At 42.7% G+C, this 22,073-nt stretch overlaps 1 protein-coding gene across 1 annotated transcript in view; it reads left to right on the top strand.

Moving 5' to 3' along the window:
- Positions 1-22,073, top strand: part of LOC140609380 (uncharacterized) — a 223,440-nt gene that overhangs the window by 100,790 nt on the left and 100,577 nt on the right. Inside the window, exon 4 of the mRNA XM_072784729.1 lies at positions 18,381-18,438. Coding sequence (XP_072640830.1) covers positions 18,381-18,438 — 58 coding nt within the window. The remainder of the gene's footprint in view (positions 1-18,380; positions 18,439-22,073) is intronic.

Below are 22,073 nucleotides of genomic sequence, written 5' to 3'. Positions count from 1 at the left end.
TGGATTTCTCTCATGAGACTCTTCCATTCTAAACCAGATATAGTTCCTAGTTCTTTTGAGTTCTCTGTTATTACATAATAAACCATCCCAAAACTTAGTGGATAAACACAGTTGTTTTCTTTGCTCGTGACTGGGTTGGCTGGGTTCAGCTGGGTGGTTCTTCTGCTGGTCTCTCTGATGATCTAGAATGGTTGCAGCAAGATGGTGGCTGGGGCTGGAAGATCCGAGACAGCTTCACTCATGTCCATTACCTTTGTTGGGTCATCTGGGAGGTTTTGATCTTTTCTTCTACCTGGCTTGCTTGGTCTTCTATATATATATTATATATAAACTGAATATCAATTGATGTTTGAGAGGATAAGCCCACTGTGCAAATACTTACCACGCTTCTGCTTGCCTCATACTTGCTAACCCCCCATGAGTCCAGCCCAGAGTTGATATGGGAAGGCGCAGCACAGGACATGAATACCAGAAGTCATGGTTCATTGGGGGTCACTAAGATAACATGCCAATTAAGTCAGCTACACCAATATATAGGTGTAGCTGACTTAATATTTTTATGAAATGAGTGATTTAAGTTTTCAGTGCAGGATAAGTCACAACACATCTCTTTATAAGGTTAATTTGTATTCAGATGATCCTCTCTTTTTAATCTTTGCTTATTTACTTTTTTATATATTTTTCTTTTGACAACTCAGGTATTTATTGTGGTTCCCCCCCATCGACACACATACCAAAACATAACTTAAAATTTATTTAAAATTTGAAAGTATGGAAGTTTTCCTGTAATTCTTATTTTTTTGCTTTTATTTGCATAAGGAATATGATTATTTTTTTGCAAATTGTCTATAAGTTTTACCCAAATGGTGAACTGTAGGTGTCTTCCCTTTTACTTATAGCCACTCTGGGTATGTGACATCAGTGAGAATGAAGTTTGTCCTTTGCTCTAAGGAAGCTCAGATTTAGAAATCTAAACTAAACAACTGATGAATTGAAAGATCTCTGGGTTGTGAGATAGAAGTCCCGCAGTGGGCTCTGTGCTCAGTGGGGAGTCTCCCTCAGATTCTCTCTTCAGCAGGCTCCATGCCCAGTGCAGAGGGTTCAGCCTTAGAACCCTGAGATTGTGACCTGAGCTGAAACCAAGAGTCAGACGCTCAACTGACTGTACCACCTGGGCGCTCATCTGAGGGACATTTTTTTTTTTTTTTTGATATTTTATTTACTTATTCAGGAGAGACACAGAAAGAGGCAGAGACACACACAGGCAGAGGGAGAAGCAGGCTCCATCCAGGAAGCCTGATGTGGGACTCGATCCTGGGACTCCAGGATCATGCCCTGGGGCGAAGGCAGGTGCTAAACCGCTGAGCCACCCGGGCTGCCCTGAGGGACATTTTAATTTATGAGAAAGACCTGACAGATTATGAGAAAGATCTGGAAAGCTGATTGTACTGAACGATAGTATTTCTGAAAGTAAGGTACTTAAGTATGGTACATCTCAAACTTCCATGTGCATGCAAATCTTGGGGAGCTTATTAAAATAGATTCTGCTTCGGTTGCTCTGGGGTGTTTCTTTCTTTCTTTCTTTTTTTTTTTTATGATAGTCACACACAGAGAGAGAGAGAGAGAGGCAGAGACACAGGCAGAGGGAGAAGCAGGGTCCATGCACCGGGAGCCCGACGTGGGACTCGATCCTGGGTCTCCAGGATCGCGCCCTGGGCCAAAGGCAGGCGCTAAACCGCTGCGCCACCCAGGGATCCCCTGGGGTGTTTATTTCTGATGAGCTTCCAGGTGATTCAATAGTGCTGGTCTGCCAATAAGGCTTTAGTAGACCTGACGTTCTGAGGTTCTATCCTGGCCAAGCCTCTGAAGTGTATACCACTTAATTCCTACATAGGATACTATGTGACTTTTTACTTCTGTTATTGACCTCCAGCAGGACAAATAGAAGTCCTTCTAGCATCTTTTCACACATACACAAGCCATGTATTTCACAACCAGGAAATAGGTATTAATTTAAAATTACAGTTGACTCTGGAACAACACGGGTTTGAACTTTGTAGACCCACTTATACATGGATTAAAAAAAAAAAATACAGTACAGTCCTGTAAAGTATTTCCTTGCTCTTAAAATTTTTTCTTTTTTAAAAAACAATTTTATTTTTAAGTAATCTCTACATCCAACACATCCAACATGGGGCTTGAACTCATGGCCCCAAGAGTTGTGTACTCTTCCAACTGAGCCAACTAGGTGCCCAATCTTCCTTATGACTTTCTTAATAACATTTTCTCAGGTTTTTTTTTTTTTTTTTTAATTATTATTTTTTTATTTATTTATGATAGTCACAGAGAGAGAGAGAGAGAGAGAGAGGCAGAGACACAGACAGAGGGAGAAGCAGGTTCCATGCACTGGGAGCCTGATGTGGGATTCGATCCCGGGTCTCCAGGATCGCGCCCTGGGCCAAAGGCAGGCGCCAAACCGCTGCGCCACCCAGGGATCCCTTAATAACATTTTCTTTTCTGTAGCTAGCTCTGTGGTAAGAATATAGTATGTAATACATCTAACCTACAAAATATGTGTTAATTGATCCATGTTTATGTTATCGGTAAGGCTTCCAGTCAGTAGTAGCCTATTAGTAGTTAAGTTTTGGGAGAGTCAGAAGTTATATACGGATTTTCGATTTTTGACTGTTCGAGGTGGGGGATGCTTAACCCCCACATTGTTCAAAGGTCAGTTTTACTTCCTTTGGTCTGTGGCATTAAGTCATTTGTATAAATCTGGCCTTTGTTAATGGCTATAACTTAAAAACAGAGAATTCTTTAACTGAAATTGATTAGTCCCTCAGAGATTACTTATCAAAACTGTAGTATCTGGCTATCAACAAGACTTCTCGCTTGTATCAGATTCTTCTTTAAAGCCATGGTATGTAGAGGGCCAAGCACTCTGGTCTGCCAACTTTTGTCCAGTGCCAGCTGATAAAAATGGGATCAAAATGTATTCACAAACACTCACAAGACTTCATGTGAATGAACCTAGAGGTGTGGCTATCATTCCTGACTCTGGTGCCTTCATTTCTCCAGACCTCTGTTTTTCTTTTCTTTTCTTTTCTTTCTTTCTTTCTTTCTTTCTTTCTTTCTTTCTTTCTTTCTTTCTTTCTTTCTTTCTTTCTTTCTCTTTCTTTCTTTCTTCTTTCTTTTCCTTCTTTTCTTTCTTTTCTTTCTTTCTCTTTCTTTTCTTTTCTTTTCTTTTCTTTTCTTTTCTTTTCTTTTCTTTCTTTTCTTTCTTTTCTTTCTTTTCTTTCCTTTTCTTTTCTTTTCTTTCTTTTCTTTTCTTTTCTTTTCTTTTCTTTTCTTTCTTTTTCCTTCCTTCCTTCCTTCCTTCCTTCCTTCCTTCCTTCCTTCCTTCCTTCCTTCCTTCCTTCCTTCCTTCCTAATAAATTTATTTTTTATTGGTGTTCAATTTGCCAACATACAGAATAACACCCAGTGCTCATCCCGTCAAGTGCCCTCCTCAGTGCCTGACACCCATTCACCCCCACCGGCCCCGCCCTCCTCCCCTTCCACCACCCCTAGTTCGTTTCCCAGAGTTAGGAGTCTTCATGTTCTGTCTCCCTTTCTGATATTTCCTACCCATTTCTTCTCCCTTCCAGACCTCTGTTTCTTAGACATTTCTTTGGAGGTACCAAAATCCAAGCCTACATTTTTCTATGCATACTGTGTTCTTTCTTCCAACCTTCCTCTTTACAGAGGGAAGCAATGCAAACCTCATAGATCTAGTCCATCCAAATAGTCCTACCAAAGAAGTTGTTTTCCAGTTAAAAAATATTTTTAATTGGAAAACTATACACTCATTTTCACCTTGGAAGACACTACCAGTGAAACTCATGCTTTGAACAAAGAGTGTAGGTAACAGGAGTGAGGGCTTTAGAATCAAACTTGGATTTGCATCCTAGCTCAGCTGTTACAGGCCTGATCTAAGTCATTTTTCTAAATCAAATTGAATATGGTGAGGGTTCTCACTTCTTAGGTTGTGTGGGAAATCCAATCTCAGTTGTTGTTGGGACCCCCTCACTTCCCAGAAGGAGAGCAGGACTTCTAGTCCTCATCCTTTCTGGTTGCCACTGTTCGTACACCTGGCCTGGACCCCTAACGCCACTCAGAAAGGAGGCTCATTAGTCACTCTGCTTCTCCTATGGCCAGCTCATGAAAGGGGGTCTTTGCAGAACACCCCGAACCATATGTTTACTGTAGTCTCCAGAAGAACTGTTTCAACATCTTTGTCTGAAAGCTGCCCCTGGCAGGTGTATAACTGGCGTAGGGCTTTGCTTTTCATGGGATCCTAGCCCTATCCCCTCCCAGTTTGGAGAAAATCAGTCCTATGGTTTGAACAACTCCCTTTTTCAATCCCACAAGCCCACAACCTTCATACCCATAGGGAATCCTAGACTTGAATTCCTTTGGTCTCCACCTTTAAAACTCAGAGGCCCCCAGGTTAGTCCACCCACCTAGAGAGTTCTCTTTTTGTTCTAAAACATCAGCCCCTCCTCAGAAAAACAAAAACCTGTTTACAATTACTGCTGACATTGTGCATTTACTTTGAGTCAGATGCTATTCTAGAAGACCATTAGGTATCTTTATTATTAAATAATTTATTACTAACTTTAGTTTACATAACAACTCTATGGGTGGTATCCTTCCCAGTATTTACAAGTAAGGAAATTGTGGCTTACAGAGTTTGACCAAGCACTTGCAGCTGGTGAGTGGGAGAATCTGAAAGGTGAACAGAGATGTTTGGTTACTAAACCCTGGAAATGTGCATGCTGGGTTCTCCCATTGCCAGTGACTCTTCCAGTTTGTGTGTGTTTGTTAAATGTATTTCCCTTATCTGAAAACATTAGTGTATGTCAGAGAGTCCTTCCACCTGAACGATCTGTGACTCTGCATCATTTCTGTCTTACTTTCCATCTTTTTCAGCAAGAGGACTGACTTTTACACTGTAAAGAGGACAGAGCCGCAGCAGTTCCCTGGAAAGTGTAGCTCAGTGGGGGAGATACCCGCTGACTCCTGTTATAATTAGTGCCTCTCAGCCTCTAGTTTGCTGAAAGACAATGCAGAGAATGTCAAAAGGCCCCAAAGGGGCACCTGGTGGCTCACTGGTTGAGTGTCTGCCTTCTGCTCAGGTCATGATCCTGGGGTTCTGGGATCGAGTTGAGCATCGGGCTCTCTGCAGGGAGCTTGTTCTCCCTCTGCCTGTCTCTGCCTCTCTCTGTCTCTCTCATAAATAAATAAATAAAATCTTAAAAAAAAAAAAAAGGCCCCAGTGTTGACTACCTTTGAAAAATCATAGCGAATTTGAAAAGGGTCAAATATAGAAGGAAAACCACCTTCGTCCAAATTTTAAATAAAGCGAAAGAATTGGGAAACGAAGTGGAAATGCTTTGACTTTAGGTCCCCAGTGAAACACAGAATCAAAGAGATGGCTTATCAACCTTTTGAAAAGTATGTAGTATTAGTAGGTCCAGCACCTGACCCTACAGGACAAATATTAAGCTGACTTTATTTCCTGTTTTGAAAGAGTCTACATATGAAAGGTATGTTGTTCACATATTTTGTCTTGAATTTACTAAAGCATTTGAGAATTCTATGAAGATGGTGATATGTTGATTAGATCAGTAGTTTCCTCTCCCTTTTTTTTCTTCCCGCTAAGAGCAGATTCTCATCTCTACTCCATACCTATTGGAAGAGAATTATTGAGAAAAGGGCCCAGGAATCCATTTTTTAAAAAAGTTTAGGGACACCTGGGTGGCTCAGTGGTTGAGCATCTATCTGTCTTTGGCTCAGGGCGTGATCCTGGGGTCCAGTCTCATATTGGGCTCTGTGCATGGAGCCTGATTCTCCCTCTGCCTATGGAGCCTGGTTCTCCCTCTGCCTATGTCTCTCTTGCCTCTCTCTCTCTGTGTCTCTCATGAAAAAATAAATAAAACCTTAAAAAAAAAAAAAAGAAAAGAAAACTTAATCCAGGTCCACTTCAGCCAGTCCACAGACTGGTGTTTGAGAAGCACTGACAAAAGTTTTCAGATTTTGGTGGGGGCAAGAAACCTGCTCAAATAAAATTTTATATGAAACTCTACCATATAAAACAGATGAGATGACATATGCCTAGTATAAATTATTTGAAGTCTGCATTTGTAATGTTGACTGAGGAGTCAGAACAATGAGGCTGTTAATGAAAAAAAGATTTAAATCCAATGTTGATAACTGTGTAATAGCTATATTCACATCAGCTTCTGTGTTTAATAAAACTATATTTTGCTTTAAATGCATAATATTTAAGAAATCTCTTATAGATAACTACTCACAAATTATAACAGGTTTTTTGGGTGTGTGTGTTTGTTTTGTTCTTAAATAGCTTGCCTTAGAATCCCAAGATGCCTTTCAATTCCACCAACCTGAGGTAGAGAATATTTGTTTCGGAGCCCATAACCCTGTAACGAAACTTATGGAAACAATTGCGCACATTCCTTATCATAAATCTAAAGTCATACAGGAAACCTCTAATTCTGAGAATAAATATTTACCCTCTCTCAAATAGGATATTATCACAAAGGACTTTTTAACTGCGATGAAAGCAAGGCCATTATTAGATGCCCCTGAGCTTTGCCTGGCATTTAATGGAAGCCCGCACTGGGTGTGGTTTTGTATTTGTGTGCTTTACTTGGACAACTGCATGAGAGCGGACTGTGCACACCAGTATTTTTCATAAGACTAAGGTGGGGCTACACCATCCCTGACCAGTGTCACGTTTCCAAAAAGTCCATGTGTGCACAGAGAGATGGCCCAGGAGCCGGCTGGGGATACTATGTAGGTCCCCCAGACAGGGCTGTCAGGCATGACCTGTGTAGCTGCGGTGGATGAAAAGTTTGCATGTGAACCATATTGGTGTCATGTAGAGCAGCCACAGCTTTTAGAATATCTGAAATACATTGAAACATTAGAGACAGATGGTGGTATCCTTGGAGCGCGTCCATCGAAGTGCCCTTTTTAAAAACTGATTTATGTTCAGAAAAATGTTTGGTTTCCTGTGAAATACAGAGAAGGTTGGGGACAACTCGATCATGTTGCAGACAAGAAAGATACTACCCTTGAGAAAGTGAGTTTGTGTCCACAAAGCACACAGTACCAATGAGTACAAATGCGGAAGTGACCTCTTCCATCCAGGAAGTTAGGGAAGGCTTCCTGGAAGAGAAGACATTTGAGGAGGCGTTTGAGGATATTTTTTTTTTTAAAGGTTGAGAATTTTATTTTAAATATTTTATTTATTCGAGAGGCAGAGACACAGGCAGAGGGAGAAGCAGGCTCCATGCTGGAAGCCCGATGTGGGACTCGATCCCAGGTCTCCAGGATCACGCCCTGGGCCGAAGGCAGCACTAAACCGCTGAGCCACCCGGGCTACCCGATATTTGGGTTTTGGATATGAGACTATTAGGGAAAAGAAATGATATTCTAGGGCACTCACTTTTTGGAGAGTATAATTTCAGGCAAAAATAGTATTGATATCACTATTTTCATCTTCTTTCCTCATAAATTAACTCTCATTTAAAAATATAATCTATTCATAACAAGCTCAAAAAAGGATCATTTTCATGTATTTAAACATGCCTGAGTTTCCTTCAAAGTTATTACTGTCAGACAGTGACTCACTCATTGACATTTAGACCTTCCCAGTGATACTTGGCTCAGCTTAACTGCCCCTGGAATACCTACACGCACCATACATTTGCCCTAAACCTGGCCTCTGAGAGATTGATAGCCCTTTGTTCATCCGTCTGTTCACCCACGCTGGTGTATTGAGCACCTCTCTGCACAGATCCTAGAGTTCTAGGCGCCCACTGGTGAAGGAGTCAGCGCAGGTCCAGAGACTTGGACGCCTGGAAGCCACCTTCAGTTCTTATCATTGAACTACATTTAAAAAGATAACAGTGCAGGTTTTTCCCACAAACTGGTAACAGCATACAAGGGTGCACATCCAAGAATTTTTACATTTTAACAAGGATCAAAGCTTCGCCTGGAACGACTTCTAATCAGGAGAGCGTGTGAGGGGAATTGTGGTTGGAGCCTTGGGACCTTTCCAGCTTTATATGGCTTTTGAAGTAAGCAGGGTTGATACTGTCCTATCTGTACTAGAAGGTGGGGACTGGTTCTAATAATACTTCTCTAGGGAAGGAAGCCTGAAAAGAACTGTACAGCAGGGGGAGCATCAATGAGATATACCATAACAGAGAAGAGGACTTGTTACAATTTTGTCTTTTTTGAAGGGCAGGAGAGCAGAACAGGAGAGGGGGAGTGTAGCACAGTGCCAGGTGCACAGAGCACTCAGGTGCCCAGCCTGGCTCTTGGTGGTTGGGCAAGTCATTTAACCTCTCTATGCATCTGTAAATACAGATTACAGTGATAATAGTACTCACCTGCCGAGGGTCAGTAAGTTAATGTATACAGAACATTTAGAACTGTGCCTGCCACAGAAGTCAGTATTAGGTTAAGATTAGCTCTTATTTCTTTTAGCAATGCATTTTTCCAGTTTCTTGATTTTTTCTGAGAATACAGGAAGAGCAGATAAAAAGCTAGATCAAATGAGATGGGTAATTCCTTGCTTTCCCCTGTTCACACTCCCCACCCTCCTGCCCCACAGACCCCAGAAATAACTGCTTTTGTAAGGCTCCAACGTCATATTTGAATATATGACCTTGAAATTTTCTGATTAAGTAATTCTGGGCAAAGCTCTAAGGGTTGGAAAATAAATCAAGCCTCCCACACATACCTGCTCAGCCAAGAATTTGTTTGCTCCAGGAACTGTGGGTGGGCGGGAATGGAAGCAAGCACACACCCAGGCTTATGTGAACTCTCTGTTCCTGCTTGAGACTGGGGTCATCCTTCTCCCCTGTGCTTCACCAGCGCTTCCTGGGCACTTCTCATTCTCAATGGGAGAAATAGAGAAACACATTTTTTCATTTTTCATTTTCTCTCTTCCAACTCCAGAGGGAACACTCCCGCATCCTTGTTTGCTTGTTTTCTAAAGTTTGGCTTTGTATTTGCACTTGTGCAAATTGCTCCCAAGCCCAGGAAGAGAAGCACATGATGTACACTGGTGAACTGTAGCGTCCTCACACGGTGCCCTGGTTTCAGGGTCTGTGGCAGGGCTCTCCTGGAAATGCCCTGAAATTTTCTGTTGAAATTTTCTGTTGGTTCTTGTAGCCGGGTTAGAGACTCCCCCAGCTTGCCCTAAACCTGGCCTCTGAGAGATTGATAGCCCTTTGTTCATCCATCTCTTCAACCACGCTGGTGTATTGAGCACCTCTCTGTCCAGATCCTAGAGAGTTCAAGGCGCCCAGTGGTGAAGGAGTCCGCGCAGGTCCAGAGACTTGGACTCCCCCCTACCCCGTGTTTGCACTGGGACGTGTCACAGGTCCTTTTTGCCAGGACTGTGGGGCACCTGCTGTCTGCGCGTCCTGGGGAGATGGGTGAGGCTGCTTCCAGTGACATGTGCTACCTCGGGACATGTGGTCTATGGGACCTTCAGTTATTGGTTCCTGGCTTGTTTTTTTCTTCTCAGTCTACTTAACACAATCCCATCGTCCTAGTGAAGTGCTCTCCTTAGAGTGGGTACGCTCTTCATTTCTGGCCGTGAGAACAGGCAGGTATTGGGCCCTCTCCTGTGGGAGGCACGCTGGGATGAGGTGGAAGGAGGGCATCTCAGGCCTGGGGAAACCTCCTGGGCACAGCTAAGCTCAGACAGTTACTTGCCCTTAAGCCTGCGTGATCACACCTTGCCTGGCAGCACTGGTGAAACCATGAGGGTTGTGGAGAGCTCTCAGAAACGAGGCCTTCCATTTCTTGTTTCCTTCTGAGGTTATGGAACGCAGGCCTGTTGTAGGGACAGGTAGGTACCGGGTAAGTGCTTTCTGAGGACCTAACCGGGCTTCCACAGGGAGGACTGGTGTTCGGCGGCCTCTGCCCTGGAGTTGGACCCCAAGTGAGCCCACCGGAGGGGCAGCCTCCTCCTCCGCCAGAGCTGCCAGAGGAATGGCAGGAGTGGCAGACAGCCATTTTCAGTTTTGCCACTTGATTTGTCCTCTGGTTTGCTCAGGTCTAAGGAAGAACTGGCAAAATTAAAAGTAAAAAAAAATTGTTTTGAGAATTACACCCTATCTGCAAACAGCCCCAGATCAAGAGTAACCACCAGACATCCTGTTGCTCAGCATGCTTGCTGGTCGCTGCTGCTGTGCTCAGGGCTCTGCCCTGGTGCTTGGACCTTGAAGCAGATCCACGTTCTGCCTCACGAAGCACAGGCCACCTCTTAGCGCCATTGTAAAACCTGGAGGACACACAGAAGCTCATACGATAACATCAGCATCTGGCCTGTTTGCTATGCCATCCTGCCCTCTTCCAGTTTTACTGATCTAGGCTATTTTGTAAAAAGAAACACTGAAAGAAGTTTATCTGATTGACTTGATGTTAAGACCAGAAAACTTCTGCCAGTGCCTCTGAAATCTCTTATTTTATTTTATTTTATTTTATTTTATTTTATTTTATTTTATTTTATTTTATTTTATTTTATTTATTTTATTATTTTTTTTAATTTTTATTTATTTATGATAGTCACAGAGAGAGAGAGAGAGGCAGAGACACAGGCAGAGGGAGAAGCAGGCTCCATGCACTGGGAGCCCGACGTGGGATTCGATCCCAGGTCTCCAGGATCGCGCCCTGGGCCAAAGGCAGGCGCCAAACCACTGCGCCACCCAGGGATCCCTGAAATCTCTATTTTAAAGCAATTTTTTAAGCCCCGTGAGGTGGACTAAAGACCTTCCTGACTTCTAATAGTCACTTTCTGAAGAAGGTCCACTGTGCTTCCCTCTGTAAGAAGGAAGCGGGGTGGCCCTTCATATGCAAATGGCCCCGCCACCTGTGGAGGAGGCTGCAGCCTCCTGTGTGGGCCTCGGGCAGTCCCAGAGGTCCCAGAGCCGCATTGGCCTTCCCAGAGCCACATGGGCCTTCCCAGAGCCACATGGGTTGACCGAGGTGTCACCTGTGGAGCCCAGAACAATCCCTTCGCCACCCTGGGCAGCACCACAGGAAACACAAAGTGACTGGAGGCATCCTGTGCTGGGGAGGTAAGGGTGGGATGTGTTGCTAGTTGTATGTGGGGGGCAAGGAGGAAGAGAAAGGATGCTGCATCTGGGGTGCCAATGCTGATGCTGACCCGGACTCTGTGGGAGAGTATTCTGGTGTCTGGTGTGGTTTTGCCCATCGTCGTATGTTCTTTGAGAAAGGTATGGTGCGGTTTATGGAAATCCTTCCAAATGGTAATTATTGTTATTAGCAGCGGTTCCATAGTTGACAGAGTTATTCACTGGTCTGTCACTCCCCTGAGAAGTCCCAGTCAGAACGACCCTTCATAGAAGTGACCACAGAGCACAGACTTGCCAGTGGTAGGGTAAGAAGCAGATGAACTTGGGTGAAGATTTTTAAGGAAACGAGAACAAGAGGTGAAATAAAATTTCCTTTATTTGTGGGGCACCTGGGTGACTCAGGTGATTGGGTGTCTGACTCTTGGTTTCAGCTCAGGTCATGATCTCGGGGTCATGGGATTGAGCCCCGTGTCGGGCTGCATGCTGGGTGTGGAGCCTGCTTGGGATTCTCTCCCTTCCCAATGTGTGCATGCTCTGTCTCCCTCTCGCGCTCTCTCAAATAAATAAATAAATCTAAAAAAAAAATTTCTTTTATTTGTATTTGTAATTAGGGTAAAGGCTTGCACGAATTAGGAAAAGTTTAAAGACACCAGTTTGCTTTCTGGTATGTATGCAGAGTTTTAACATAAAGACCTATAAATGCAAAGTATTGCTGAGGTATTTTGCCTGTAGTGGTATCTATACCTGCTTTAATGATAACATTTATTCCAGACTTTAGGGAAATACCATGGACCATTTTCTGCAGGTTTCCCAGTAACTATGAAAGATTGTTTTTTTACATACAAACTTGTAAGGAAATTACTTGTATTAATAACAAGTATATAAGCGCATTTATATACCTAAGCAGAAGCAAAATTGGGGGTCTGTTTCTAGACAGTTATTAAATTAAATAATAACTAGATTAAAACATACATAAAATAATTAGATTAAAACATACATACACCTTATGAACGTCACAGTAATTCATGGCCTTCTGTGTAGAAGAGCTTCATTCAGACTTACTCACCTCTCAGTATCAGAAGTCTTTCTATGATAAACATAACAGATAATTTAGGCAGCAGCTTCTCTTCACTTCCCTCCTGTCCTGTCCCTTCCTCCACTTCTTATCTTCACACTGGGTCCAGGGCACCAGGGTCAGCACTGCAGGTACACAGGTGAGTACCTGGGATGCTACCCTCCCAGGCCTCACAGCCTGAGAGCTTGCGCGGGGAAGAGTGGCATGCAGTTCTTCAGACCAGGGGCAGGCTCTCGACCAGCTCTTAGAATAGACGGCACAGGATTCACAGAGGTTATATGCAAGCTGAGATTTCCAGTTGGGAGGTGGCCTCAAAATGGAGATCCATTCTCTGCACAGCACTTGTGATGCACAGAATCGTGAAACCGCTTTTGGGGACGGGCGTGCAGCCTGGTGCAGTTGTGGTGTGATGCTGGGGAGCAGCAGGGTGCAGGTGGAAGCCATCTCTGTGATGATGGGAGCTCACTACTTGGCCTAAATGAATGACTGAATGAATGAATGAAAATGAATGTTCTGTGGCTGGGAGGTATACTGTGTTAGGAAGTTTTACCTGACATTGTACCAAGTCCATCCCCCTTTTCTATCTTATCTTGGGTTCAAGCCACCAGAGCAGCACAGAATGAGTCTGTCTGCTCTTTGCCACGTGCTTTTGTATGTAGATGTGATGTTTTGTTTCTTTAAATCTTGCCCCAAGCCGTGTATACCTTTGTTTATCCTTTCTAATAGATTTTGGTTAATAGTTTGTTGCCTTAATATAAGCAATGATAATTCCAGCTAGTTCTTCCAGAGTCTGTCAACAGTGATTGCAATCTCCTGGATTGATCTGGATAGAGAGCTCCGTTACTGCCGCTGTGCCCTCCTGTGGTGCTTGGCTCCTTTCTGCCGGGTTCCTCCCCCTGAGCGGGGGAGCAGTCGGGCTGTGAGTCTGGCCCTGCGGTCTCCTCTTTCCCACCACCTCATCTCTTTTTGGTCATCTTAGAGCTTCACAGAAACAAGTAGACTTTTCTCACACATGTGCTGGGGATCCTTGTCCTAGAAAAAAGTCGTCTTTCTTTCTTTCTTTCTTTCTTTCTTTCTTTCTTTCTTTCTTTCTTTCTTTCTTTCTTTCTTTCTTTTTTTCTTTCTTTCTCTCTCTCTCTCTCTCTTTCTTTCTTTCTTCTTTCTATTTAACAGTCTCACTACTTACTATAATTTAAAAGCAAACTAACAAATACATACCTGTGAAACGGTAATAAAGATTGTTGAAGATGCGCTAAAATATTAGCTCAGGGCTGAGGGAAGCGTGCTATAGCTCAGGTTACGTTTTCACACAAATTATCTGTGATTAGAAAATACCCGTTATCTTCTGAAGGAGAGACTTGGCCAGGTGTGTATCACGAGACTCCTCAGCCTGAAAGTGGATGGATTGGGTCGTAGCGGAGGGCTCTGTAAGGCTAGTTGTTGAGAGAAGCCAGTAATGCCGGTGCCTGCCGCAGTCACTGGACATCAGCTTTCCCCTGTGATGAAAATCCTGTCACAAAATTGTCTATGGATTAGCCTCTTTACTAAAAAAGGATGAGATGGAAAATGCTGAGTAATTTTGGTTCTCCCACACCCTCACTCCTGCTGCAGCTAGGAGCTTACCTATATAGCAGGGTTCTTTGTGGGGACCCTTCTTCCACAGGGGAAGGGGTGAGTGAGGGAGAGGGGAGAGAAAGAGAACCTTGTGTGTTTGGTCAAATGGGAGTTTCAGATCAGTTAGCTAAAGCTGCCTCAGAAAAGACTGCTTATTGCTGGGATTTAATTATCCTGCATCATGGAGGGCAGACTCTTACTTTCAGTACAAAAGTAAAACAGTCTTAACTGTCCATGTCTCAGTCTCCTAACACTGGTACTTCTAAAGGGAATGGAAGGGAGAGGGGAGGGTGGTTCGGTGGTTGAGTGTCTGTCTTTGGCTCAGGGCGTAATCCTGGAGTCCTGGCATCGAGTCCCACGTCCGACTCCTCACAGGAAGCCTGCTTATCCCTCTGCCTGTGTCTCTGCCTCTCCTCTCTGTTGTCTCTCATGAATAAATAAATTTTAAAAATATTTTTTTAAAAAGGAAATGAGGGGAGAGGAAGACAAGACAATAAATATTGTACCACTGCGTACTCAAATTGTGGTCCACAGACCCAACGGTGTGAGCATTACCAAAGAGCCTGGTACCTCAGAGGTACCAGGTCAGATTCTGCATTTGAACAGATCCTTATGCAATTCCTGGATACTGTGTAGTTTAAGAAAATCCTGCTAGGGGGGAGGGAGAGGGTGGCGATGACAGTGGTTGATTGACTGTGAGCCATTTACCCGTCTTAGCACACTTTGAGAAAAGCTGAACAGATGAGCTATATCAGCTATAGGTACTTGATGCTGGCAGAGTTTAATTTTGTTTGCAGCTAGAGACCAGGCCTACTGATCATGTCTGACTAAACCACAGCACTCTGTCTAGGGAAGAGCAGGGGTTTGTTTACTGCACAGATGACTGCCCTCTGGCTTGATGACAGCAAGTGTAGAGCTGCTTCTCTGCCCTAGGGCAGAATGGTTTCCATGACGACAGCTGGGCCTTGCTCTGCTCCCTCTCTTCCCTCCTCCCCCATATTAACCAAAGAGCAGAGAATATAAAAAGAGTACTTAAAATTAAAAAAAAAATTTTTTTAGAATATTCATCACGTCCATTTTTTGCTTTACATCATGTTGTCATCATGAGTTTCTCGGGAGAAAATCTGCAAGAAGTGTGGCTTCCTTGGTGTTGTGCCAAGCATTTTTTTCTGGTTTGAACTCAAACCTGTACAGCTGACAAATGTCAGGGCTAGATCATATTGATCCAAGCCTGGTTTTAAAAGTATGTCTGTTGGGTATTCTTTCATAAAGTGATGGAAAGACTTTTTCGCATTTGATTTTTTCCACTGTCTGTGATGATCGTATGTTACTTCTATATAGAAAAAATCCACTAAGTTTTCTTTTATGTAAGTAAGAATTAACACCCCCCGCCCCAGCCCTCTTAGTGATAAAAGGATTAAGGCCACTGGAATCAGTCCTTAAGGGAGTTAGACTTCTAAATCCCAGGGCATTTCCTTCAAGTGCCAGGAAGAATCCATCAGCTTTTCAGAAACCCTGTCACTGCAGTATTCTAGTTTAGTGTTCTGGCTGCACTCTCTGGCCTGGATCATCTTAGTAGCCCACTAACTGGTCTTCCCTCTTGCTCTCTCTTCAGTCTGTCAGTATAGCAACCAAATCATATTCACCTCTGCCCCAAACACCTCAGTTGCATTCTAGGGCTCTCAGAATTAAAGCCAGAGGCCTTATAGGTCCCTAAGAAGCCCATTACTCCCTGACCCCATATCCTATCACCGTCTCCATTGCATATCCCAATTCAGACACAGCGCACTTCTACCTCGGGGCCTTTCCACTTGTGGATTCTTCTGTCTGGCACTATCTTTTTCAATCTCTCTACATAACTCCTTCCCAAACTTTCTTTGTATCTTTGTTCCTATATCAGTTTCTCAATTCAGGCTTTCCTTGACTACCTTATTTAAAATTTAATCTCTCCTCCCTGTACTCCCCCAGACAGTGGACATGTTTTATGTTTTACTTAATGTGTTCATTGTTTGGCTCTTTCTAGAATATTACTTCCTTGAGAAGAAGGGATTTGGTCTTGTTCATCTTATATTCATAGCACCTGGAACAGTGCCTGGCTTATTCAAGGTGCATTCTGTTTGTGGAATGAATGAGTGGAGTCAGCTCTTTCCAGCTCCATGACTAGACATGAATTTGGATCCAAGGGCATTGTGGATCTTCCTACCAGTACTGTTCTCATTCATGTCACATAAGAGGACTGAAACATTAGGAGAACATCTTAAAAATATTAGCCACAGCTGTGAGCCATTGAAAGCATTCTACGCAGTGAGTTAGGAAATGCCAACTAATTGTTGATTTGTAAGGCAAATGGGAGACTAACACAGTACACACCAGGTCCCCCGTGTGCCAGGGCCCGGGGAGGAAGCGGAGGAGCAGTATCAGGAGCCTCCTGCAGGAGACCTCACACCTTCTTGCTGTCCACCCTTTACTTGTGGCAGTACCCCACAGGACACTCAGAGTCTTACGTGCCCCTTCCTCCAAGGACGGTGCTGTGGGTGCTTCTGTGCACGCATGTGTGCATGTGTGTTTCTTTGTCAGTGTTGTCTCATCAAGGCTTTCCTTTGGCCACAGTTGATGTTTTCCCTTTTGTTTATAGTGTTTCTTAGTAACCCATTGCCACAAGTCCTCTGTGCAGAGTTGCTACCCAAATGTATCTTGAACTTTGTGCTATTTGTCTTTTCGTATCTTAAGATTTATTGTGGCCATGGGAGTTTAGGTGACCGTAACGTTTCAGACGTGAATGTAGACAATGCTCATGTAATCATTGCTGTTGCTGGGGCAGGAGGACGCACTGGGGAGGATGGAGCCCAGTCAGGGAAACCATATGGTTTATCTGGCAGATTTATTCCTGTTTTGGTCGTGGATGCAACAGGTTCTTACAGCCCCAAGCCATCCTTCTTTCATAAAGTATCTCTTGAATGTCCACTTTTGTGGAATGTGCTGATAAAGTGAGCCCAGTGTCCATGGGCATGGAGCTTTTTATACTCTAATGGAAGAAATAAATAATCACATACATGTGTAATTATAAGCTGTGTTAAGTGCTACAAAGAAGATCAAGGTGCTATGGGAGCTTCAAATAGGGGAATTTGTCTCAGTCTTGGGGGCAGGTCACATTCGAGGTAAGATCTGAGAGTTACTAGGCATGTGTGTATTTTGGGTGGGGGGAAGGGACATAATGTTGTGCATTGATTTCCAGGCAGAGGAAATGGGGTGTGCAAAATCCCTGAAGTGATAAGGGATCTTGCACATTCAAGAGAGTGAAAGTTGACCAGTGTGGCTGAAGTGGGTGAAGATGACAGTGTGGATGGTGCTGGAGGAAGCCAGGCAGGCGAGCAGGGCCAGAGTGAGATCATTGAGTCAACTTTTTAGGTCTTTATCATGAGCCCAGTGTACAGCACTAAAGGAATTTAAGTAAGGCTGAGCCATGACCTATTTTCTTTCTTTGGATGTATACTCTGGACACACTGTGGATAATGGACTGGATGGGAGAGAGTGGAAGCTGGGAATACATGGGAGTGTCTTAAGTTTGTCCAGGAGGAGTATGATAAAGCCTGGATTAGGATGGTGGTGGTACAGGAGATAGGTAGACACTTGTCTGGAGGGAGAATGTTGGAGACCTTTGGCATCCAGATTGTGATTGCTCCCATATGTTTGCTGAACAATCTTCAATTAATTTGGCTTGACCTTTAACCTACCTATAAGGTGCCTATACCTGAGATTTCAGGAAATACTTGTTGACCAAAGAAATGTGAATATATTGGTCAAGCTGGTTGGAGTAAGTATGCAAACTGCCTGGCAATTATACTTTTCATTGTAAATGAATATAAAGGTATTACAGCTTTATGTATCAGTCTCTTACGAGCTTTGTTAGCAATCAGTGCTGATAAACATAATCATTTCTGGAACCGTAGTGAGGTTGACTTTTGGACACAAGAGATTTGAAAGGCAGTCATAAATTCGCAGAGGTAAATGTCATTCCTTAATTCCCAGAGGAATCATCTTTTTTGATGATTGCTTTTCCATTGTTAGTTTTTAAAAATTTTAAGTAAATATATGATAGCTTTAGATTTTTGTTGTTTCTGCTTTACAGTTGCAAAAAAGTACTGCCCACCTAAAAAAAAGAATTTGAGAGGGAATGTAGTTTGAAAATGCATAATAAATGTAGAAAGACTTAGAGTCAAGGAGAACCTTGTTCTAAATTGTTTCCCTATGCTTCTAACTTTTTTAAATGGCATGTTGATTTCCTCTGATACCATAAAGTATTTGTTTTCCAGATCTGTTATCTAGATATACGAGGATACTGTCTGAATGGGTTCTGCCTAGGGACTCAGCAAAGTCAAGCAGCTGAAATAATTGACTAAGATTTTATGAAGCCCTTTTAGTGCTCCTGAGTTCAGAAGATGTCAAACAATAATATACAACATGTGTGAGTGTATGACTACTCACTGTATTTTCTTCATCTTTTTTAGGAGAAAAATGGAAAAAACCAAGGTACTTTGAGACGGCACAGAGTGAGCTATGGAACAGGTAGGTAAGTGAAATCAGCAGGGGTTGTATATTACAGTAATACAATCAATTCATATTTGTGAGGTCCTTACAAGAATATCTGGCACATAGTAAATACTATATGTAAGTGTTTGCTCTTATGAAGTTCTTTTAAATGTGCCTGAGCCCAAAACAAACGAGTCATACAACCAAGAAATACCCAACAAAAACAAACCCTTTGCTCCTAAAGCAATTGGGAACATCAGTGGTAAATTCTGACATGGTCTCTGTGGGTCGTATATGCTGGCCTGAGAAACTTACTGTCTTAATCTTTGAGCACCGCACCCAAAGTGTTTGAACAACCGTTCGTTTTTTATTTTGAGCATTCGTTCATGATGACCTTTGAAGTATCAGATCCGTTTCAGTTTTGAAAACAAGCTTTTAAATAAAAAATTCATGAAGAGACAGTTTTTTATCATATGGGGAATGAGATTACAAAGTTGAACTATCCTCTTTCTCCTCACTGTGTCCACCTCTGGAATCTGCACAATTCCTGCCTTTTTGCCTTGCTATGGGAGGCTTGGGTCTCCTGGTGAGGACAATGCTCTAGATCTCACCTTCCCTCTCATTTCAGCTCTTCTATCTCCCCAGGCTCCTCTCCTTCAACACATCAGCTCAGTTTGGCACTCAGAGGAGACGCTGGGAGGGGGGCCCACAGTCTGATTAGGTAAAGTTAGACATTTCTCTAGGTGGCATTCACGTTGCACTTCCTTCCCCCCAACTTCTGTTATGCAATTTACACTGTTTACTTTCAATACTCTGTCATTTTATGTTTTGTCACATTTCCCTTGGAGGATTTTGGGATATTGCCTTTGAAAGTTCCATTAAAAAAAAAAAAAGAAAAAGATTTGGGACACCTGGGTGGCTCAGCGGTTGAGCATCTGCCTTTGGCTCAGGGCGTGATCCTGGAGTCCTGGAATCAAGTTCCACATCAGGCTCCCTGCATGGAGCCTGCTTCTCCCTCTGCCTGTGTGTCTGCCTCTCTCTGTGTCTCTAATGAATAAATAAATAAAATCTTTAGAAAAAAAAGAAGATTTATTTGTTTAAGAGGAAGGGGAAGGGCAGAGGGAGAGAGAAAACCTTAAGTAGACTCCAAGCTGAGCTCCGAGACCAACAAGCAGGGCTCAATCTCACGTGAGACCCTGAGATCATGACCTAGGTGGAAGTCAAGAGTTGGATGCTTAACTGACAGCCACCCAGGTGCCCCTGGAAGTTACTTTTTTATTTGGAAGTGTTACAGATGACATTGTTACCTTAAGAGAGGTGGGTGCTGGTGTTGCACTCCACATGTACTGACTTTCAGACCTTTGTATTGGAAACCCACAGGAAGAAGTGAGTGTTACATGAGGACCTGGTACACACATTTGCACATGTGGATGTGTGGTTTCCCAAAATAATACCTTTACTGTTTGTGAGTTGTGATATAATTTCCTTTTATTCTTTTTTCTTGCTTCTTTTATCTCTAATGTGCCTCATAACCTACAAATAGGTTTCATATTCTGCCAGTCAGTTGTACTTTGACAAGCTCGTAGTATTTCAGTTGTACTTTGACAAGCTCGTAGTGGTAGGGGCACATGCTTTCTTTCTTTCCGTATTCTGTAGTAACATGCATAAGTCTCTCTCACCCCTAAAGTTCCTCAGACTTTGCTCTTATGAAGAGCAAAGTCTTTGAGAGTCTTTTTTGTCTTTGAGAACCATTCCTAAGGTTTTGTAGGCAAAACCTACATTTCATGGCCTTATTTTAAATCTTTATGTGCAAAACTCCCTCTTTCCTTTTGTTTTTTTGCGGTTTTAAAGACTCATTTATTTACTTTTAGAGAGAGAGTGCACATGGGCGGGATTGGTGGGGGTGGGGGAGGCGGAGGAGGAGGGAGAGAAACTCAGACTCTGTGCTGAACCCAACACAGACACTCCTATCCGAGGACCCTGAGATCATGACCTGTCAAAATCTAAAGTTGGATGCTTAACCAACTGAGCCACCCAAGCACCCTTCTACTCCTTTTTGTAACTAAGCTTGTGTTTCTGTTTATCACATACCATTCACTTCTTGGCTTTCTTTGCTTGAACTTTGACTTTTCTCTCCTCACCAATCATCCAGAATCATTTTACCATTTTGAGTGAAACAGATTCTTCTGCACTACTAGATACTGCATGTTAAATAAAATTTTCAAAAAGTTACACTTATTTTTAATTAATTCCTATATATGCTTAGGCCCCATATTCAATTTCTCAGAAACTAAGATTTTTGGTGGTCTGACCTCACAATTCATGCCCCTACATGGCCCAGGTATCACAGAATTATAGCAACGCTGAGGTCTTCTGTATTCTGTTTTTTGGTTGGTGTTGTGAGCTGCAGAGAGACACCTGCTGGCTCAGATGTAGAGTTGCATTGTTTTTCTATCCTAAAGTGTATCAGATTGTCTTTTTTTTAGGATCTTTTTTTTTTTCTTTTTCTTTTTTAGGATCTTAAACTTTCATAATGCACAGGTAAGCTTGTATATGGAATGCACTGAAGTCAGTTGCTAATCCCCTCAAGCATTTTTGGGATTTCCAGCTCCACATCTAATGAACTGAAAAATATTCATATGTAGTTACCCAGTCAAGAAGCTGATACCTAATGGGGAAAAGGATTTCATGGTAAAACTAGATTTCTTCCCTTCCAGTGTTCTTAATGGGACCACAAATTGATAGTTTAGTAAAGCACCCAGTAAGCAGAGATCCATTTAAATGTTTTGGAAATGATAATTCACTCTTCCAAGATAGTTATGAAGTTAAGTTTTAAATGGTTTAGGTTTGCAGCTTGGTTTGTTCTAACGGTGGTACATTTGGTTCTAGTTATAAGTCCAGTGCTGGAAAACAGGAATCTAAAAATTTATTGCTTCTTTATTTTGAAGTCCTAATTAGAATATCATAGTGACTTCTGTGCAATGCTTATTTTGGCAAAATTTTTGTTGATTTCAGAGGCAAGTTAACTTACAAGGAAATTATAATTATATACACCTGAGATTATTCAGGGCATACAACAGATTTGAAAGATTATAATGTACAAAGTGGTTCTTTTATTTCTTGAATTCTTATTTTTCTTAGAGAAAGCTTGCACATGAGCTTGGGGAAGGGGAGGAGAGAAAAAGAGAATCTTAAGCAGGCACCACACCCAGCATGGAGCCCAACATGGGACTCGACCTCACGACACTGAGATCATGACCTTGAGATTGTGACCAGAGCCAAAATTGAGAGATGAACACTTAACTGACTGAGGCACCCAGGTGCCCCACAAAGTGGTTCTTTTACACAAAACTAATACCCACCTGTCTTTGAGAACCATTCCTAAGGTTTTGTAGGCAATAAATGAGGCAGCATACTTCAGTTTTCTGTCCTTGTCTACTCCTGGTACATAGTTCATGCCTGGAAGCCAGTAAAAAACACCAAAATGTGTTTGTCAGTCCCTTTAATCAAGAGCTTTGAGAGAGTGCAGGAGAGGGAGCTAAATCCTTGCCCCTGCCATGGCTCCCCTCATAGCACTTGTCTCTTCTCCCCTCCATTTTGAAAGAATAAAACTAAGCATCCTTGAACAAGATTGTACCGACTTCAGGGAATGGCAGAAAAAGATGTTATTA

The sequence above is a fragment of the Canis lupus genome, chromosome 18 (genome assembly GCF_048164855.1).
Source record: "Canis lupus baileyi chromosome 18, mCanLup2.hap1, whole genome shotgun sequence".
Taxonomy (NCBI): Eukaryota; Metazoa; Chordata; class Mammalia; order Carnivora; family Canidae; genus Canis; species Canis lupus.
The sequence above is the reverse complement of the archived record's forward strand: the minus strand, read 5'-3'. Positions and strand labels throughout refer to the sequence as shown.